The sequence below is a fragment of the Coffea eugenioides genome, chromosome 11 (genome assembly GCF_003713205.1).
Source record: "Coffea eugenioides isolate CCC68of chromosome 11, Ceug_1.0, whole genome shotgun sequence".
NCBI lineage: Eukaryota > Viridiplantae > Streptophyta > Magnoliopsida > Gentianales > Rubiaceae > Coffea > Coffea eugenioides.
Genome location: NC_040045.1, coordinates 26,912,081 through 26,934,084, shown reverse-complemented (window position 1 = coordinate 26,934,084; position 22,004 = coordinate 26,912,081). Strand labels below are relative to the sequence as shown.

At 34.1% G+C, this 22,004-nt stretch overlaps 1 protein-coding gene across 1 annotated transcript; it reads right to left on the bottom strand.

Annotated features, from left to right (window-relative positions):
* Positions 1-4,536: 4,536 nt before the first annotated feature.
* LOC113753029 (ankyrin repeat-containing protein P16F5.05c) lies at positions 4,537-20,978 on the bottom strand. Its single transcript, XM_027297105.1, has 6 exons — positions 20,705-20,978; positions 19,892-19,979; positions 17,681-17,745; positions 5,100-5,168; positions 4,961-5,010; positions 4,537-4,862 (listed from the first exon to the last, which is right to left on the bottom strand). The coding sequence occupies exons 1-6, from the start codon at positions 20,780-20,782 to the stop codon at positions 4,751-4,753; spliced, it is 462 nt and encodes a 153-aa protein (XP_027152906.1). The 5' UTR covers positions 20,783-20,978; the 3' UTR covers positions 4,537-4,750.
* Between the last annotated feature and the right edge of the window lie 1,026 nt (positions 20,979-22,004).

Sequence of the window (22,004 nt, the reverse complement as noted above, 5' to 3'; positions counted from 1 at the left end):
TTGTAGCCTGGCTTGAGCTTCATTTTATGTCTGGATTCTTGTTTTTAGTAATTGCACAAATCCAGAAAGCCCTGGGGGACTAGTTCTAAAATTAAGTGAAAGAAGGCCTAGGGTTTCTTGGTAAAAGTTTGAAAATTGACAATTGGAAACCAAATTGAATTCCAAAAAGATGCAGTCATAAGTCATACAAATTCCATTATTAAATTCATTGAAACCAAATAAGAAATTCCACAACAGGTGAACTTCAAAGTCAAAGAACCCTAATCAAAGGACAAACCTTTAACTTAGTAGAACTAAAAGTCCATCTCCATATTTTGGTTTTCAGGACATGGCTTTGCTATAGAACTTTCTTTTGAAAAATGTGAGCCAAAATTAGAGGGGCAGTGAATGTGAGGATGAACAATTCAGGTATCAAAATATGTGAGTAGCAATTGAGAAATTAATTTATTGCCATTTGTTGGCTGAAGAATATAAGATGCAATAGAATTCTGGTGGCTTTCATATTCAACCTATTCTTGTATGTATTAATTTATTGAGCTAGACAATGAGCTTCATTATTGTCTATGTTAAAAATGTTTAAGTCTACAAGTTGACTTTCCAATTTAGATCCAACATTTCAAGCTTACTAGCTGTACATGTAACAATAAATTTATACCACAGAAAAATCATAAATTTGGCCAAGCATTTTACATTGCTTCAAACCACAAGTTTAGTGATTAAGGCATGAACTTTCTAATCAGGATGCCTCATTGGCACTTGTTAAGTAGGACACCAAGGGTTTGTATTTTGATAAAGGGAAATGTTATTTGTACTCTCATTTTGTTAATCACATTTCCGCCATCATTCTAACTATATAGTTTTCTTTTACTAAATTATAGGAGAAAACAAATGGTGCTTTTGACAAAATTGAAATGAGATTGGAAGTGTCAAAATGCAAAACAACAACAAATGTGAATGTGAGCATGTGTACATTAATTTGTGTATATTGTAGTAATATTTTAGTCCAACATTTCAAGCGCAGTAGCTGTACATATAATAATTTATTAATACCATAAGAAGTCACAGATTTGGCTAAGTATTTGACTTTGCTTCATATCACAGGTTCAATGATTTAGACATAGATTTGCCTACCATGTGTTTGTTAGACAGTTGGTGTTAATTAAGTAGTAATCAAGTGTTAATAAAGTGAAATGAAGTTGAAAAGTTTTTTTTTTTTATGCAAAAAGAAGTAATAAATGTAGGTGTAATTATTTTAAAATCCCATTTCAACATTGCCAAGGCAACAATTACTGATGAACTGATTTGAGTTGTCTTGGTGCGATCAGTTGGCTGTTTCTTCCAAACCGACAACATGGCATAGAATCTCAAACAACTACTCATTAGCTGTTGAACTAAATCCACGACTTCTGCAACCTGTTTAATGGATAGAAAATCATGTATGGTTTTATATAAATGAATAACGATATTTTTGTTTCAAAATTGGGTTATTCTATTTGATGTCGGATAAAAGGTAGGGCCACTCGTGTTTTATTTGCAAAAGTTCAAAATTTCATGTGAATCTGCAAATAGGGATTGGGATATTATTTTAAAACCATTTACATACTGGATCATTACTTCATAGGGGAACAAAAATTTCATTTCTGCATAATGTTATTAATTAGATGTTTTCACTTGATCTACGTCGAGGAGGTTTTGATGTAATGATCAAAGCTAAGGTTTTAGGAATTAGAGATTTACAATTAAGATTTTCTTTCCGCCCCCTCCCCCCTCCCCCAGCGCTGCTTCTTAAATCCAATCTCTCTACTGCTGAAAAAATTAATAAAAAAATTTTTAAAAAAAAATCTGCAAATTAATGGTTTTTACTTTTAATACAGTTTGCAGATGATCTTTACTCTGGAAGGGCACCAAATCTGAATATGACATTTGTTTCCTTAATTTAGCCTGGCTTTGGCTTCATGTGATCTCTAGGTTCTTGTGTTGGATAATTGCACAAATCGAGAAAGTCCTAGGAGACTGGTTATTGAATTAATTGCAATAAGACATAGAGAGTTTTCTGGTAAAAGTTTGAACATTTGACAATTGGAAACCAAATTTAAATCCCAAAAGATGTGAATTATAAGTCAAGAAAACCTGACAATATAAAAATTTAAAACCACTGAACCAAATTAAAAATCCCAAAATAGGTGAACTTCAAAAGTCTTAGAACCTATCCTGTCTAAATTAGGAAGTCAGTCCATCTTCATGTTTTGGTTTCTAGGACATGGTTTTGCTGTTGAATATTCTTTTGAAAATGTGAGGAGAAATCAGGAAAGTGCCAGAATTAGAGGGTCAATGAACATGAGGATGAACGCTTAGGTATCAAGATATGTGTATTAACGAGTAGTGATTGAGAATTTTTTTTTAATTTTTTCTAGTAGCGAATGAGTAACTAATTTACTTGAAAAATATTAAGATTAATCTCTGTCAGTTTTGGATGACTGCTAACTATGTAAAATTTGAATTTAAAATTTAACTTTTGCACATGTGTCATGAATCTAACAGTAATAGTGTACACACTGTCATTTGTTGCCGGAAGGATGTAGACGCAGTAGCATTCTGGATGCTTTCATATTGAACCTGTTGTCCAATGTGTTAACTTAGCGACTAAGATAATGAGCTCCATCATCTATGATAAAGATGTTGAAGTTTGTTGTCCCAAAAAAAAAAAAAAACATGTTGAAGTCCACTGTCAAAAAGAAGAAGTGTTCCAGTCTAAAAGACCGCTTCCAAATTTAGACATAAAAAACTGTGCGTAGGGGGTGGGATATTCTAAAACAGTCTGCATGTTCATCATTACATAGGGGAAGAACAATTTCATTTCTGCATAATGTTATTGATTATATGCTTTTCACTTGAACTCTAATTTTTGGTTTCCATTTTCAAAATAGTCTGCAGATGATCTTCTGGAAGGGCACCAAATCCGGTTATAACCTTTGTTATCAATTGCTTCATTGTTACTCTATTTCATTGTTAATCATCTATATTTGTATCTATTGTCAACTGACTCCCTATTTTCATGTACAGTTTGACTAACTGGTGCGCAATAGACATTCGTTAAAAAATCTTCAAATTTTTTTTTTTTTAAAATTGTAGTACATTTGGGAAAATGTCATGGGGTCCAATAACAGTGATTATATGTATTCACGCAATAATAAAATGTATTGAGCATTCGCTCGAGAAATCCTTCCATATATTCCAGGTGCATCAGATTTAGCCCTTGCTTCAACTTCAAGATTCTTGTGTTCAATTATTGCACAAAGGCCAGAAAGTCCTGGGTGACAACTTCTCAAAATTTAGTTGCAAGAAGGTCTAGAGTTTCTGGTAAAGTTAAATAAAAATTTGACAATTGGAAACCATATTGAAATCCCAAAAGATGTGAATCATAAGTCAAGAAAACCTACCAATAATATTATTGAAACCCTTGAAACAAAATTAAAATTTCCAAAACAGGTGAACCTCAGAGTCATAGAACCTAACCAAAAAAATAACCCTTTAACTAAGTAGAAGTTAGTCCATCTTCATGATTTGGTTTGTAGGACACGGTTTTGCTGCAGAATATATTCTTTTGAAAGTGTGAGGAGAAATCAGGAAAGTCCCAAAATATGAGGGGCAATGAATAAATATGAGGAATCACGAGGAGCACCTTAGGTATCAAAATATGCGTATTGGCGAGTAGCGCTTAAGAAATTAATTTTTGTGGGAAAAATATCATTATTGCCATTTGTTCCCCGAAGGATGTAGAACGCAATAGAATTCTGGTCGCTTTCATATGCCACCTTTTTTTTGGTGTTAACTCATTGACCAAGATGATGAGCTCCATTGTCAATGTTAAAGATGTTGAAATCTATTGTAACAAAAGGGTAAAGGCTATTGCCATATATATATTTGAAGTCTAAAAGAAAACTTCCAAATTTAGGGTCTAAAAGATAATATTGAACTAAAACCACGACTTCTGGCACCTGTTGATTGAACACCAAGTTGTATGTTCAGTAGAAATGAGAAATGACATTTTCACATTTTGCGTGTCATTTTGCCATTAGCATTTTCTAAAACATGATTTTTAAAATCTTTTAATTCTAGAAAATTCAACAATTACAAATGATTAACTTTAATTACACGACAATTTTAGTGTTATGCATACAAAAAGTACTTCTATGTTGTGGGTTGAAAAGGTAAGATAAGAAATTGAAAAAGTTTAAAAGTGCCTTACTTTTGTCAACCGAGCCCTTAAATGCCTATTATTATTTGTAAACTTGCACCACTATACTTGAGTCTAATTTCTCAACTTTCTAATATTAGTCTGGTGGAGTAATAACCAAAGTTGATGAGTTAGAGGTTCTAAATTCTAGTATAAAAACTCTTGATTTTGGATTACCTTTATGTTAAAATTTATTCCTCTAACTCATCAACTTTGGTGAATACCATGCTCTCATAAACAAAACAAAAAAAAAAAAACCATAATCATGGTTCAGCCAGTTTTTCTTTGCAATCATCATATAAATTCTCTGTTTCTCTCTGTTTTTCTGTTTTCCCTTCTCTCTTTTAACACTACTGATCAAATATCTCATACAAAATGGTTACCATTCTTTAACTAAATGCCACACCACCTTGTGAACTAGGACATGCAGAAAACGTAAGCGTACCTAACAAGGGATAAAGCGAAAGTGTGTGTTTAATATACTACATAGCATATGCCATTTTACTATTTCAATCAGGAAACCTGAGTGGCTGTGAGTTCAGTTTGGGCCATAGCTTCATTAATGGCATCAACGACGTCCATCTTTCCTCCAGTAACTGCTTCGTCCACGGGTGTCCTCTCATGGCTGAAAACATCCAACACAAAAGTTGCATGGAAAGAGAGTTCATAAGCTCAAAAAGCAATGAAACCAAGAACCTGCATAACAAAGCCAAATATTATTACCTGTTCAGAGCAGAGACATTGGCTCCTGCGAGAATTAAGCACTTGACAACCTGGCAAGAGATCAGTAAAAGTAAAAACTACAAACCACGACTTTCTAGATTTCAAGCAGTTTTGGAATCAAATAATTATCTAGTAGTACCTCAATGTGCCCATTTAGGCAAGCCCAATGAAGAGGAGTATTATGCTCAACGTTAACAGCATTGATATCCTGTCCAAGTAAGCGGCCCAGTCAGGCCAAAAAGGCTGAAAAACTAAGAACAAAATGCAGGACCTCCAAAGAAAGTGAATTTGCAAAAAAAAAAAAAAAACTGTAGTAACAGAAGAAATGTTCCTTCAATGTATGAAGAATTTACTACACAAAACATAAAATCTATAGACGGTCATCATGGTAGTGACCATAGACTGCGAATCATTTTGCAATCCAAATATGATCTAGAAACCTTTCCATTCTAAGAACTCTGTTGAAGTTAGCCGCTTGCTAGAGTAGCAACTAATCAAACTGTTTTGTTTCCGCGCAACCATTTCAGAGAGCATCACATGATATAATAAAAGTTTATCATGCCACTTAAAGCAGCTGCTGATATACATGAAAAAGATTGAAGCTGATTAGAGGATACAGCTTACAACTTCTATCCAGATATTTACACCAAATTCATTAAACTTCAAAAATAAATGAAAGGAGAATCCATCATAGTTATAGGCAAGGTCAGCAAGGACAGAATGCATTCAAGGTAGTGTCCCAAACCCAGTATATAGACCACTCTGACCAGTCGATAATCATCTAGGATATGTTTCTCATCTTGCACATAATTAATTTACTTCTGTTTTATTTAGTTGACCCATAATTGTTTCTTCGCGAATCTACAGTTTGCTCACTCCTATAAACCTTCACTTATTCAACTCTTTAGATCTTCAGGCCAAAATTTAGGGCAATTCTGTTGGTCCACTGCATGAAATCATATCTGTTTGATTTACCAGAATAATCACCTCTCACATAAAACAAAGTGCAAGGGAAAGTCAATCCTAGGAAGTCCTCTGTGATCACTTCCCTCCTTAGCAGGGTAGGTGTGCAGAAAGCAGGGTATTCAACCAATTATATTTATGGGGACCCATGCATTTAGACTCTTGTTCACCTGAAGGATGAGAATCCACACTAAGTACTTCCAAGGGTACACATTTTTTCCAAGTACCTAAGAAGGAAATATGTAACAACTATCTTTGTAACAACCACAAGAAAAGAGAGCACATTGTTTACCATATTAGTATTCTTCTCCACCCATGCAATCTATTATTTTGAGGATATAGTTATGTCTTGAATTTAAATTTACTGGTCCAAGAAAAAATATTAATACAACTTTTTCCGTCAATTATAAGCTCACCAAAATTTTCAATTCGCTTCGGAAAAGTAGACAGATAAATTTATGATATCAATTTTCATTGGTGCCTAGCCTTCAAACTCTCCCGGTAATAACACCCACATTGTACATATCTAGCATGTGCAGCTTCATTTTATTGTTTTGCTCTCTTTAGTGCCACATATCCCCCCCAATTCTGCATTGTTAGCACTAAACGCTTATAAAGGTTTTTCCCAGGTATTCAAAGACATAAGATCGCCTGCAATAAAACTTACAATCACCATAGTAGTATAGGCTAATTTCTTGAAATAATGGTAAAAAACAAGTCACAAAAATGGGGCAAATTGCAAGGGGTTTCTCCATCTACGGCAGTTGCAACTCGAAGATGCACTGGCCAAAATAATTTTTTTTTATTAACAATAAAAAAAAAAGGAGAGGCTGCTGCACGTGAGACGTGCTGATGCCAAACATTGCAATTTCGTCCCTCGCTACATAGCACATGCGCTGAGGGACTAAATTGCAATGTTTGGCAGCTGCACGTCTCTCATAATGCGGCCCTTTATTATTATTATTTTTTTAAAAAAAAAGAAGAGTCCCATATTATTAAATCAAGTCTTCAGCATGAGCAGTTGCATAAGAGACATGGGGCTAATCAGTCTTCAATGATATGGGCCGTATTTATTTATTTATATTTAAATAAAAGGCTGCTGCATGAGAGACGTGGTGGCTACAAATTGTCCATTGGCCCTCCTATGCAGTGGGGACTAAACTGCAACTTGCAGCAACCATGTCTCACAAGCGGCGGCCTCTTCTTCTTTTTTTTTTTTTTTTTAAATTTTTAATAAAAGCAATTATTTGCCCCATTTTTGCGACTTTTTCACCATTATTTCAAGAAATTAGTCTAACAGCATCACACTTTCAACTTTCAGCACAATGTCTTCCCTCTTAACTTGGCGGCTTCTGAACCATCTATGAGATTGGATGCTGCTGTCAATATTCAAAGGTGGTCAAATTTTCTTTGAGTGGAAATTTCTGACCAGTTGTATCCTCCTTTTGCTTTGTCACTAAAGTAAAGACTGTTTTTGGATCAGTTGTTATGTTGTTAGTCATGCTTTGTTTCTAAAGCAACAGTTGTTTTAAAAGCTAGGGAAAATCTTAACTGCTGAAACAGCACATGCCAAATAGCACTCATTCTTACTCCTTATAGCAACTATCCAACTTTCCTAGTACTCATTCTTGGAACTATGGTACCAATACCCATTCTTGAAAATACAATGGTAGAAGAAAATTGGATGGTAACCACATGAAGTAAGAATGAGTACTATCCCACGCATGCCGATTCAGCACTTAAGATGGACTCAAGAAATTGTTTTGTATAGCCGGTGCAAATGTGCTAGGCATGTTCCTCATTGAGGGCATTGTGGTCTTTGTCACTTTGGGGTAATAAATGAGTCTGTAGCCCTATAAGTCAGCAGCAATTTATCAGATGAGTAATTATCTAAAAAGTTGTATCAGCTCTCTTGGGCTCTCCTACAACCTAGAAGCTTATCTCCTTCAAACTTCTGTGATAATCATTCCCAACACTCTAGTGCCACTATTTCAATTCCCTTCTAGTTTTATGCAATGTTACCAACCATTCCAGCCCTATAAGTAATCAGCAATTTAACAGATCAGTTATTACCTAAAAAGTTGTATCAGCTCTCACACAGCCTAGAAGCTTCTCCTTCAAACTTCTGTTATTATCATTCCCAATACTCTAGTGCTTCTAGTTCAATTCCCTTCTAGTTTTTTGCAAAATTACCTAACTCTGAAAGTACAAATAAAAAAGTTGTTAAAGGGGGTGAAAAAAAAAAAATCCACCTTGAACAACTAACTTTGAGAGGGCATAAATTTTCTATTGGTTGTATAAAATGAAAGTAAAAAGCTAAAAAAATGTAAACAATCACACCAAATAAACATGCTAGGAGATTCTAATAGTTAGTCTTGGCCACAAAAAGGATTGATGATATTGTTTAGTTGGTAGTGAACTCCCAAGTTGGTCCATTAAAATCTCAGAACAAATAGCAAGAGATTTTCTTCTATGGTAAACAGTAAGTTGAGAAGCAGTGGTATCATATCTCCCTAGCTAGACAAGGAATTGGTGATCTTCAAAATCCTATACCCATAAAAAATCTAAACGTTAGCCGGTCTTCCAGCTCAAGGTTTTCAGATGCTCTAGCATGTGATTGACAGTTGATACAATTAGGTTGTTCAAAACTTATTCAGGGCGAATTTCTACCAATAATGATTGTTTCAAAAAACATCACAATTTTGGTATTTTATGGGATTTTATTCTCCACATAGGATCGCCGCATTTCGGAATGTGGTGACCATAAAATATTGTTTTCTTTACAATTTTTTTTGGGTGTCAGAATGTTGGGGAAAAAATTTTTTGTGGGAAATTTTTTTTAAAAAAGTTTAAAGTCATCGCATCCAAGGTTTGATGTGGCGAATAACAATAAAAAAAACTTGCAGTCGCTGCATCTGATTTTGATGCAGCAATTGCCAGGTCTCCAAAAGAAAATAGAGTGAAAAGAAATAATTTGGATGCTAGATACATTACTTGGAATGGTCCTGGATTAGTCTTTGGGCAATTCTACTACTCTTCTTATGGAGGGCTTGTTCATTGGAAGAGATGATTTAAAAAACAAACTAGTTGATCATAAAAAAATTCAACTAGGATTAAAAAAATTTTTAATTTTAAATTTAGAAAAAGGGGGTCGTGGCATCCAAACTAGATGCGGCGACAGCAAGCATTTTAAAAATAAAATTCTTCGCTGCAGGATATGAAAATTTTTAAAAAATATTCCCATAATTTTTTCCCACAATGTTTTGACACCAAAAATAAAATTGAAAAGAAAAAATATAAAAAATGTGGCGACCCTAGGTGGAAAACACAATCCCACAAAACACTAAAATTGAGATGTTATGGTCGAGGTAGAGGGCTATGTAAGCCAACCCATTCTACCCAATTGTAGGAATAGTTTGCACTAGGTTAGGTAGAACATCCAAATATCTAAAATTCCTTCTTTCTTCCTCATTAACGCAAAAAAAATCTTCCTCACTTATCCTAAATGTGCTTTATTAAAAATCAAGTCTTAGATTCACTTAGGAAGCTCAAGTTTTCTATTTCTCCTGTTTACATTAGAATTGTTTAGAAAACCCATCAAAATGAGTCTCCTTATCTCCATTGCCTACTTCAATTCGCAAGCAAATTTCGCACCAAGAATCCGAGGTTTTTTGGCCTCTTATCCACCTTTTCACATTCCATCTTCCATCCCCATAGACCCAATTTTTCTGCGGCCCAAAATGTTCCAAACATATTAATCCAGTAGGCCACTCCTAATGGAACGGGCCTGATTCCAAGCCTCATAGGCCACCTTGACGTCATCAGGAAAATTGGGTCTATAAAGGTTTGGTGACTTTTGGAATATTCAATCCAAATTACTGGACATCTTATCATAGTGGATGATGAACAATCGAGGATCACCATTCTTCATGACATCCAGTGTCATTTCCTTATCGTCCTTGCCTTGGCAAGCACAGCCGCATAGACTTCCCCTAATTCGTCAGTAGGGAACCTACTCCAGCCATCTGGCCAGAAGTTGCCTCATTCCATGAAATCTTCATATTTGGAGACATAATACCTAATTGCAAATAAATTCCTTGCCCCTTAGCACGTTTGGATGATAGATGGAATGTCAAGTGAAGGATAGGAGGTCGAAGAATCTCGGATTCTCAGTGCGAAATTTGCTTGTAAACTAAAGCAGGCAGTGGAGATAAGGAGACTCATCTTGATGGGTTTCCTAAGCAACTCTCATATAAACGAGAAAAATAGGGAACTGGAGGTTTTTAAGTGAATCTAAGATTTGATTTTTTATAAGAACACGACTAGGATAACTGAGAAAGATTTTTTTTGCATTGATGAGGAAGGAGAAGGAATTCTAGGTATTTTGATGCTCTACCTAGCTTGATGACGTCAAGGTGGTAGAGGGCATTACTACGGCGAAAATAGGAAAGAGAGTGAGGTAGCATTATTTGGACATTTTGCCCCTAAAAACTTCTAATTCCAATTAATTTAGTGAAAGTGATTCAAAAGGCTCGTTTTAGGGAGTCGAGTGACCTTTTTGGCCAAAAAAGGTTCCGCAACTAATTCATGCCATTTTGAATAGTTTACTGACCATTTTGGCCATTCACTCTAATTTCTTTCAGGACATTAACTACTACCCCACAGACCAATTTTAGAGGATCTATGACTCAAGCTATAGAAGTCTAACTAAACAACTAATTTGGATTGAAACCCAAAATAACAGTCAGAGCCACAAAGGGATAACATAAATCAATTACTGCTTTAATATGTTTTATCCAAATCCTTCTACCTCGGTACAGGTTCTGGCCTCACAAGGAAAATCTAAGAGATCAATCAGGCAATCAATTTGATTCTAGTTACCAAGCCAAAGGACACTAAAAATGGACACATTAATTAACTATTTCCAAATACAGCTCACGGTACCACCAATTCCATCATATGCAGCATCTGTCATATGGCCAATAAAGGAGCAACCCCTTTGTAAACCAAGTACTTAGATTATATCATTGAAGAGAAGCATTTGGGCCAAAGGAAATTGTCTATGGTAGGTAGCTTAGTGTGTCTAGTTGAGCTTAGAATTATTTTGTAATTGCAACAGATGGTAAAAGAGATTAGATTTGCAGGCACATGAAGCCATTTAATGTTGTCAAGGGTAATATCAGATCTAGGGTGTTTGTTGGATTTGAACTTTTACATGTTCCATTCATATTCAAAAGGTAGTCAGATCTAACTTGAGTTCCCCATGAATTAGCTTTTAATTTCTTAGCTATTAAGTTCTCTTAAGCCCTAACAATACTTAAGGCGCATGATAAGTAGATATTTTAAGTATATTTTATTAATTAGTTTTGGTGTGTTTTAGTCATGTTTATAGCTAATGAACTAGGTTTCTAGTGAAAATATGCATTTGATGGTTTAAGTGTGAAAAATTGCATTTATTCGGATTTTAATGATAAAAACTTCATGTTTTTGTAGGTTTAATGATTCAATCATCAAATGGAGTGATTTGAGAAGATATTTGGATGATTGATGATGATTTAAACTGATAAAAAATAGAATATGAAGTACAAAAGAGGAAATACAATTAAGAACAAAATAATGCAAGAAAAGTCAGCTTTGGTAACCTGTGGTATTTCGGCTATGTCTTGGACTATACACATTGGATTAAGATGATTTTTGAACCATTTTGAAGCTAAGAGATAGATCTACATTTGGTATGAAGACATCAAAGTCCGGTTCAGCCGTAGTCCTAGTCAAAAAATCGAAATACAGAAGTCAAAGTCTGCTATCGAAAGCTGACAATAGAGCTCTGACCAGTCAGTGGTATTTTGATCATATCTTGGTCTTCAGAGTTCCAAATTAGATGATTCTTGATGTTTTGGAAAGCTAAGTCAAATATTTACGACTTTTGTATTTATAAAAGAGCTATGTCGGCCTCCAACATCGAGAAAATAGCAGTTAAAAATGTATCTGATAGCTGCAAATTGCTGACCAACGTGCCTTGTTTTCACACAACCTTTCCAACTCAATTCCAGCCATCAATTTCAGTCGTATCTAACCAAAAACAAGTTGGAAAGACAATTCAAGAGAGTTTCAAGAGTCAATTTTGTCAACTAAAAACAACTCCTCTTGAATTCTCTATAAATGGCAGTCTGTGGAGACCATTTTCATAAATTTGGAAGGCTAGAGAAACTCACAAGAAATATAGTTTTCACTAATTTTTCTTAGTTCATAAGTTAGGGTAGTGTTTCCTTCTTGTATTTGTAACTAAACTAAGATGAAGTTGAGGATGAAGATGGAGAGCATGAAGTTCAAGTGATATGGGTGACATTTCTCCTATCACTTTATTTCTTGTATTGTATCTTATGTTTAATTCTAATACAAGTACGAATCTTTCTTTTATTTTCTTCATGTTTAGTTAAAGTTTATACCTAGAGTTATGGTTGAACTTGTTATATCTTGTTTGTGATGGCTACTTGGCGGTATTATTTTGAACAAATTATTTATCACTTTTGCTTATCTAATCATGATTAACTGGCCATTAATTATAATAATCTTAAGGTGTTAAGTTTGCAATGAAAATTGAAATTTAACACTAGTTTAAGTAAGTGATAAATCTAGGGAGTATAATCACGAGAGTAGAGGTGCATCTATATGACTTGTTTCATGTAATTTCATAGAAGAAATAAACTTGTAATTAATTCATAACCATGAGAGTAGTTATGATTTAGTCACAAGTATAGTTGATTCACTACAAGAGTAGGTTTCACATACATGAAGAAATTGCGCCATAATTAGCCAAGACAATAACATTCACTTAACTGGTAATCTCATTTGCAAGAGTAGTAAGGAATTCCATATCTGTAGGAGAGTTTTCTAGTGTTATTTTCATTATTTTTACAGTTATGGTAGTCTATATAATAAATGAATTCGAAAAACACCGGTAATTGCAATCTTCTCTGTGGGATCGACCCTTAATACCCTATAGTCGCTCACGATTCGTATACTTGCGATAAATCGCGTGTGGGATATTTAGGAATTATAAATGTAAATCGCATGTGGGGTTTTTTAAGTAGAATTCAAGAGTTGTTTCTAGTTGGCAAAATTGACTCTTGAAACTCTCTTGAATTATCTTTCCAACTTATTTTTGGTCAAATACAACCGAAATTGATGGCTAGAATTGATTTGAAAAGATTGTGTGAAAACAAGGCACGTTGGTCAGTAATTTGCAGCTATTAGATACATTTTAATTGCTATTTTCTCGATGTTGGAAGCCGACATAGCTCTTCTATAAAATACAAAAGTTGTAGATATTTGACTTAGTTTTCCAAAGCATCAAGAATCATCCAATTTGGAGCTTTAAGAACCAAGACACAATCAAAATATCACTGACTGGTCAGAGCTCTATTGTCAGCTTTCAACAACAGACTTTGACTTCTACATTTCGACTTTTTGACTAGGACTACGGCTGAATCGAACTTTGATGTCTTCATACCAAATGTAGATTTATCTTTTAGTTTCAAAATGGTTCAAGAATTATCTTAATCCAATATGTGTAGCCCAAGATATAGCCGAAATACCACAAGTTACCAAAGTTGACTTTTCTTGCATTCTTTTGTTCTTAATTGTATTTTCTCTTTTATACTTCATATTCTATTTTTTATCACTTTAAACCATCATCAATCATCCAAATATCTTCTCAAATCATTCTATTTGATAATTGAATCATTAAATCTACAAAAACATGAAGTTTTTACCATTAAAATCCATATAAATGGAATTTTTCACACTTAAACCATAATATGCATATTTTCACTAGAAACTTAGTTCATTAACTATAAACATGACTAAAACACACCAAAATTAATTAATAAAACACACTTAAAATATGTAAAATATCTATTTGTCAGCGCATTTGATAAAACTGAAATTTGAAATCTGAAATAAAAAATCTGATTCCATTAATTAATTGAATTGATAAGTATTAAATCTAATACATTTGAGTGTATCACATTCAATGATAAGTGAATAACTTATCACTTTATTTTGGGAGCAAGTTTTGCCTAGAAAATTCAATCACTTAATTAATTCAGATTTTCAATTTTTGAACATCAAACGCGTCTGAACATGTTAAGATCTGAATCCATTAAGTTTAGGTGCTGAATTGGGTTATCAAACAGGGCCTTAGCCTTGGAAATTTGTTTCTATACTATGATCAATTGTAATAGATTTGCAAAAATAGCATTCAACTGAAGGAAATTCAAGTTACATATCAGCTAAATTTGGCCTTCCTTTGTCCTTGCTTCAGCTATCATACTTCTGTCTCTTCTATTTTCCATTTTTGAAACTATCAACTAGATTCTTAAAGAAAATTACCTATAATCCTATCTAATTCACACATGGCTTTTGGTGTTGCATTGCATCGGTAATCTCATCAACTCAAACATGACCACAATTCCAGCCAGTATGTGGACTGGACAGGAACAGGACTGGTGGTTCTTGGAACTGACCAAAGAACTAAAAGCAGCTAGTGAACCTTGAAGAAAGGTTGTGGTTTCAGTTCCAATTCTCATAAAATTGGAATCAAAAGCAGAAGCGACGGTTTCAATTCGATCAAAACCATGAGGAAACATTTTTTTTATTAAACGATGTCTTTGTGGGGCAATGGCCAAATACTGCGCTAGTGCTTGTTCCTACTGCAACAGTACTTAAATTGGCCTATAACATCCTTTGCTTCCCAATTTAAGTGCTACTGCCAAAATGGGCCATTGCTTTTGCAACAGCATTGGACCATTACTATTGCAGCAGCACTTAAATTGACCGATAATAGTGTTGCTTCCCAGTTCAATTGCTGTTCCCAAAATTGGGTTGTTGCTATTGCAGTGGATACTAGCACCGCAAAAGGGCAACGACTAGTATTTATCCATTGTCCCACAAACTCATCTTTCCCCTCTACTTCTCACTCCCTCTTAGACCAATTAAGGTTCCAAATTTCAAAGAACCACAACCAAAGCCTTTATTCAAGGTTCAATAGCTAATTCCAGTTCTTTGCCATGTGATGCAGTTCCAGTTCAAAGAGCCACTGATGTCAATCTACATCTACCATAGCAATGTGAAGCAGTTGCAGTTAATATTGGAACCATAGTGATGTCAATCTACATGTACCAAGAGACAAAATGATAAATCACCATTTGATTTACAAAATGTTTGAGGTCACAAAAACTGACAAATTTTTACTTCATATCCCATAGTCTACTGTTAAGGTGGCCACAGGTAGCTCATATACTTTTCATGTTTACTTCATAGTACATATCTTAACATTACACAATCTCTTTAAAGAATGTGATCACCAGATCTACTGATTTTTAACTGTGGCAGAGCCAAAAAATAATAGGAACTGAAACATAAAAGGAAGGCTCTCCCTAGGAAATAGCATTGCCTTAATACTACAATTGAAATACTAGTTCTCAAGGATCTCCATTTCCAAGTATGTGGAACCACCCTTGATGTATTTGCTTCTTACTTTTATGTGAAACCAAACTGGCTATTATTGTCAAAACTTGGCGTCATTTGATAGGTTCAGCAATGCAGCACCAAAACAGCATGATAAGATCAGGGCAGTACCAAAAAATACAATAAGATCAGATTTAATTACATAGTTGTGAAATTGTTTTCGAGTATCACAACATAGAAGAGTGCAAAAATAAGAATTTTAGTTGGATAAGTAAATATGTGAGATTTCCACCTACATTTCCTAAGCATTGACCTCCCAAGGTAAGGCTTCTTGCACTGATCAATGAAAGCACACCACCACATCCAAAACTCAATGGAAACATTTCACTTCTTTACATTCCTCTTCACTATAGCCATTAAATCAAATACATAGAAAACACGACTTGGACACTAAGCATTCTTAACATGAACCAATCTTTTAAAACTAAGATTTTAGAAATAAGTATGATAAAATCTAGTTGGACCTAACTTAGTCTAGGAACCAATCCATGTGACTTTTACTTAAATGTTTTGAATCAAACACGAAATGCTAGTATCTAATACTACCCTAGATAACCTAAAATGACTTAATACGCCTAGAGGTGTTACTTGTTTCAGCACATCTTAGCACCCACTAAAACTAAAATTTGCCCTCGAAACCCTAAATTCTAATACAACACTTTAATGTTCATACATTAAATCAACCTAAAGTACATCACTAAAACAGCCAAGCATCTAGAACATTATCATATTCTAGGATTCCCACTGCAGCCAAATTCTTGTCTATATGTCCTGCATCACTACGTTTTGTAATACTCAACCGAGGAAGTGATAGCAGAACCTTTAAAGTAGTACATTACCAGTAAAGTCAAACTTCAAGAACACCTTTCAAAATTACTCGAGTCCCCACCCTTAACATATAAAGTCAACGGTCAGGTGTTCAACACAGGGAAATTCCAGTTGCCAAAAATGTTCAAAACAAGAAAGAAATAGTTTTCTAAGTTCACTGACGTTCACATGTCAGTGAACAGTATATTCTATATTCATGTGAAAATTAATGCCAAGTGCAGAAGACTAAAGGCACCTTTAGACAGCAGCACTATATTACAGGCATTGCTGAAGAGAAACTCCTTAGGAGATTAGCTTGTAGGCTATGCGAGACCCAAACAGAGCTAATACACCATTGGGTACTGAAGTGATCTAAAACATGCTACTGCAGTACATAGTACTTATGGGGTTCCAAACAGTATTGCCCTAAAGTGACAAAAAAACCACAATGCCCTTACTAAGGCAAATGCCTAGTATATTTGCACCAACTATAGGCAGCAATTTCTAAAGGCACTACAAAATTCAGCAACAAAACATAACCAATAATGTTAGATAACAAAAATAATAATATCAAACATGCTCCTGCATCAATACCTAACATGAATGATATCTGATATAAAATTGCTTCAAGAGAGTTTTGACAACTATTAAGGCTGGAAAAAAATGTTGTGTCCAGCTATTTTCACTCTTTCATTTAAGGAAGAAATTTTACCATAGTCATTCTCTAGGTAAGAATGATCTTTCTAGAGTTGAAGAGCAACCCCAAAATTCACAACCCTCCAAAATTGTACATGTAGAAAAGGCACCATTATGGTAAACCAACAAAAGTTTCTTTTGCAGTTTCCTATGGTCGTCAGGAATGAAATCTTTTATACACCTCACTAAAGGCCACATATATGCTTCTTAGCGGTGACTTTATAGCACGGATATCTAATCCTATCAATAAAACCAAAACATACATATCTCATCATTCAAAAGAAAAGTTTTGTCCTAAAGCCTAGGTTAACAGAAGAACTCACAGATATATCAAAGCAAACCTAAAATTTACCAGTGGTGGGGTAATTTTAGAAGGCATCTAAGAGAAATTTGAAGCTCCAATAAGGTGAAACTAAAGCATATGAGAAAATAGACCAAGAACTAAACTTAGGCAGTCAAAACCACACCTATCAATGAACAAATGTCTGGCTAAAGAACATAGCAGTTACCATTTCCAACTCATAACTTTATGCTTAATTGATAAAATATCCCAGAAAACACTTATGTTGGTAGAAACATTGAGAAATATGTTAAGAGAAAGTCACAAGACGACATAAATGAACAAGGAACTAAAAGAAATCCATCTAAAAAGTTTTCTGGGGGAAATGCATCCAAATATAATGTAAAAAGTGGATTGATACATAAAAGGATTGACTCCCTTACCACTCTATGGTGAACAAGATACTCTACAATGTCAAGATGCCCATTAGCTGAAGCCATATGAAGTGCTGCAAATTGATGCAAATAAAACTGGGTTAAATGATTGATTAGAAAAGCCAAAAAAAAAAAAAGTAAGCCAAACAGTATGCTTTTAGTAAAAGAAACACGATAAAAAATTTAATTAATTCCATAGAAAGATAAAGTGATGAACATAAGACTTCCACAAACATATTAGTTAAAAAACTAGAGTAAGCTTGACAATTGTTTCAATTAACTGATGTTTGTAACAAATCAGCAACAAAATCTTCCAAAAAAATGAAGCCCAAAAAATTCTAGTTTGAGGCACTAATTAGCAATAAATGTACTATGAATAGCTGTCAGTCTCACTCTCCAAATGACGTTAAACACCAAATTACATCTCTCTAGTCTGAGCATCAATTTTGTCTTACATGTCATTCTTGAGAGGGTTTTTAGCACTTTTCTCACACATCAGAGCAGTTTTCACTTTCCTCTTCCTCAAACCAGATTGTAGTGAGCTTCATGATAAGATATCTAGAGTGCAAGTAGCTATATTTTACTAAAGAAAGATCAATTTGATGTAATCGAGAATAGTATTACTTGATGATATTAAGGGGCAGAGCTTAAGACTAGTTGAACATATTCAAGAACTAGAACCATAAACCAAACTCTAAGAACATCAGCTCTCAAATGCTCACTCTCATTACCCAGAAATTCTGCAAAATTTATCCATATAATATGTAGGCCAGGTAATGGATTATTTAACCAATTGTCAAAATTACAAATAATTGTAGAACACAGACAACTGACAACTTCAATATATGCACAACTTTTAAGTACAACTCCTTCTAAAATGCCTTCATTAGTTAATATATTCTAAGTAATACTTAAATCTGCGCAATAATTGCAAGTGCTGTTAAAAGATGTAAACAAAACATGCAATTCACTTTTTGCTGAATTGACGGTCCTACAAGTATCCACATGACAATTCCTTTCTTTTCTCTGGTCCCTAATTTTTCTGCTCCTTCTTGTTGCTCTACTTATTAGTAGAATGACCATTCCTGTGATCGATGTTTTCATTCGTTAACAGTTGTGAACCAATTTAATAGCTCTTTATTCTCCAGAATTTTCCAACTAACCTTGAATTCTTTCTATAAGCACTCTTATCCTGTATAGGTCATATCATACCCTTGACATGAGAAAAATCCAAGCTTGGGAGGTCAATGCCTTAACCACAATAATAATTACTGCTCCATTAAAAATCTACAGACTTTAGGAACTAAATGCAATCCAGCATATGCTGATGGTTTCAAGAACCTTTGATGGTGTTTGCTGCTTGTAGCCTATAAGAGGACGAGCACTTTGAATTGAGTTAAGGTGCAGTCTTATATAATTCAGTATAGCTGCAGTCTTAATTATTCTAGGTATTGATAGAAATGTCTGACATGTTCTTTTACGAACTCACTACATAGTCAACTTAAGCAAGTCTCTCAAAAGCATAACATGACACTAAATGGCCTAACAAGTATAGCTGCACAATGTCAACTTAAGATTATGCCCAAAAAAAAAAAAAGACTTTCCTACTTGTTCTGCAATCTTCAACTAGCATGCTATATCATCTTGAGAATTTTTATTTGTAGATAAATACCAGTCATGTTTGTTAACAGTAGTCACCTGCAGCAGATCCTTTGCCATCTTCATTAATATCATGCTAACATCATATATATAAACGTGCACAACCACATACATTGGCATATACAGATGAATCTGTACATATCGAAAAGCATATGAAAGTAGATGCACCACTAATTTTGTACGTGTCCAAGGTCATGTGATGCACCACTGAATACAATATATTCATCAGCAATTTCAATTGTTAAATTGCCAAAGGCAAGAAAAAAGTCAATGTGAATAGCTGCAGCTACTCCAAAAAGACACAATATGTTGGACTAACTTATGCAGCAATTAGCTTTTGACTTAATGGAACAATTAAGCTTGAGATAGTGAAGCAGCAAAATAATGTTATAAGAGGACATTAATGCCGAATCCAACTATGTAAGTTACTCCAACACTATATAATGCAGAGGAATGGTGAATGTTATTCAAAGAAGTTGCAAGCTTGAACTCAAAAATATGTCACAAAAATCAATCAAATAAGTCATTTTGCTGCAAAGTAAAGAATATTAAAATTGTAACCTGTTCGTCCATGTGAATCCTTGGAATCAAGAGAAGTACCAGCAGAAGCTAGGCTTCTCAAATCATCAATATCATCATACCTAGCAGCCTGTTTCAGTATAAGCACCAAATGAACTCACAATAATGTCATCCTCAACAAGCATACACTATCCAAAATTAGTCCAACGCTTCTTAAAATAAATTAGGTGCAGCCAACAAAAACAGTTATTTTACGAATGACGAAACTAGTTATTTGGAGTTTACTAGCTAAACTTCTGTTAGAAAATCATGGCATGAAAAGCACTACAGAAGTGTGGTGCATGACTTCTGTTCTGAGAGAACACATGTCGGGGTAGTACAGTCATCATAAAACAGGAAGAAATTCAGAGTCTGTCAGCTATACATTCTGATCAGAGAAAAAGCAGAGTGAACGTAAGCCCATACCTGACACAGACCACTGGAACAATATGGAACAGTTTTACCAATTTTTCTTTTGCATATTTCCTCAAAGAATCAAGAACTTCACCAATCTAGTTAAAAACATGGTGCAGCAACGACTAAACAGAATCACTTAAATCAGGACCTCAAAAAAAAAGTCAACACCAATATGGAACACTTTTACTAATTTTCCCTTGCATATAACCTCAAAGAATCAAGAATTTTACCACTCCAGTTAAAAACATGCTGTAGAAACTACTAAACAGAATAACTTAAATCAGGGGAAAAAAAAAAGAGTCTACATCAAATTTCCAATCAGAATTTTCCATGGAATTCCGTCATTTTATCGAACCCTAGTAATGCATACAAGCTCATATAAGTGGAGAGAGACAGTACCTCAAGCATGGCGTCAACGTCATCGGAGTTGGTGGTTTCAGGTGGAGTGACTTCTGCGGAATTCGCCTCCGCCCCCATTTGCTTCCACCAAAATTTGCAGACAGGGGTTTTGACTGTTATTGAACCGACGGTTTTTATGCTAAATGGAGTCTACATTTACTGAACCCGGCCAGTTAGGGCACCGGATAATTGATCACTGGTACATTTACTGAACCGCAGCTGATTTCGTCCTTTCCTTTCCCAGCTTCCGTGCAGCCCCTTTGGCTGCTGGTGCCTTTTGGCTCATTCCTGCTTTTGTTCCCTTCTTCCAATTGTGTCCTTGTCCTGGTTTCTTTGTAATTTTATGCTCAATTTTGTCCTTTTGTTTGCTGTCCATCCTTCGGCTGCTGCAATTGTTATCTAACAGTTTTGTCCTTTTGTTTCTTGTGCATCTTCGCTGCTGCAATTGTTATCTAACTTTATTGACAAAAATATATTAATTTATCGATTTGATTTATTAACTTCCTTCAACATATAACTTTCTTCTTTAACTTTGTATTAGCGTCTCCTTCTTCAAAATATAATTTCATCTACTCTTTTATATTTATTAACTTTCTCCAAAATATATATATTAGCAAAGATATTGATTTTCTAAAAAATATACAAAACAATAAAAATTCTGTGTGCATCTAATATATACAGAACAATATAAATTCTATGTGTTACATTATCTATTCGTTGATTTTGAATGAGATATTAATTCATCAATAAATAAATTGCTTCATGATTAAATAAATATTTATTCATATATGCTATTCAATCAAACATTATTAATTTTCTATATCAATGAACTAACGAACTCTTCAAAATTGTGTTATCTTTAAATTTTAGAATCTTATTAATTCCCAAAAAAATTGAGTAAGATATTGATTGATCAATAAATAAATTGCTTCATGATTAAATAAATATTTTTTCATATATGCTATTCAATCAAGCATTATTAATTTTCAATATCAATAAACTAACAAACTCTTCGAAATTGTGTTATCTTTAAATTTTAGAATCTTATTAATTCCCAAAAAATTAATGCAAGTACTATTCTTTCCAGCAACATTTATTTACAAATCAATCGATCTAATACTCATTGAATACAAAAATGATTATTCGATTAATAAATACAAATATATGATTTCTTAATTTCTAATATCACATTGTTAAAAATCTTTAATTTATATATGTTGCTTCGATATCACATTGTCAATTTATATACAAGAAACAAGATACACTCATTGAATAATAAAGAGGTTGCTTCGATGATATT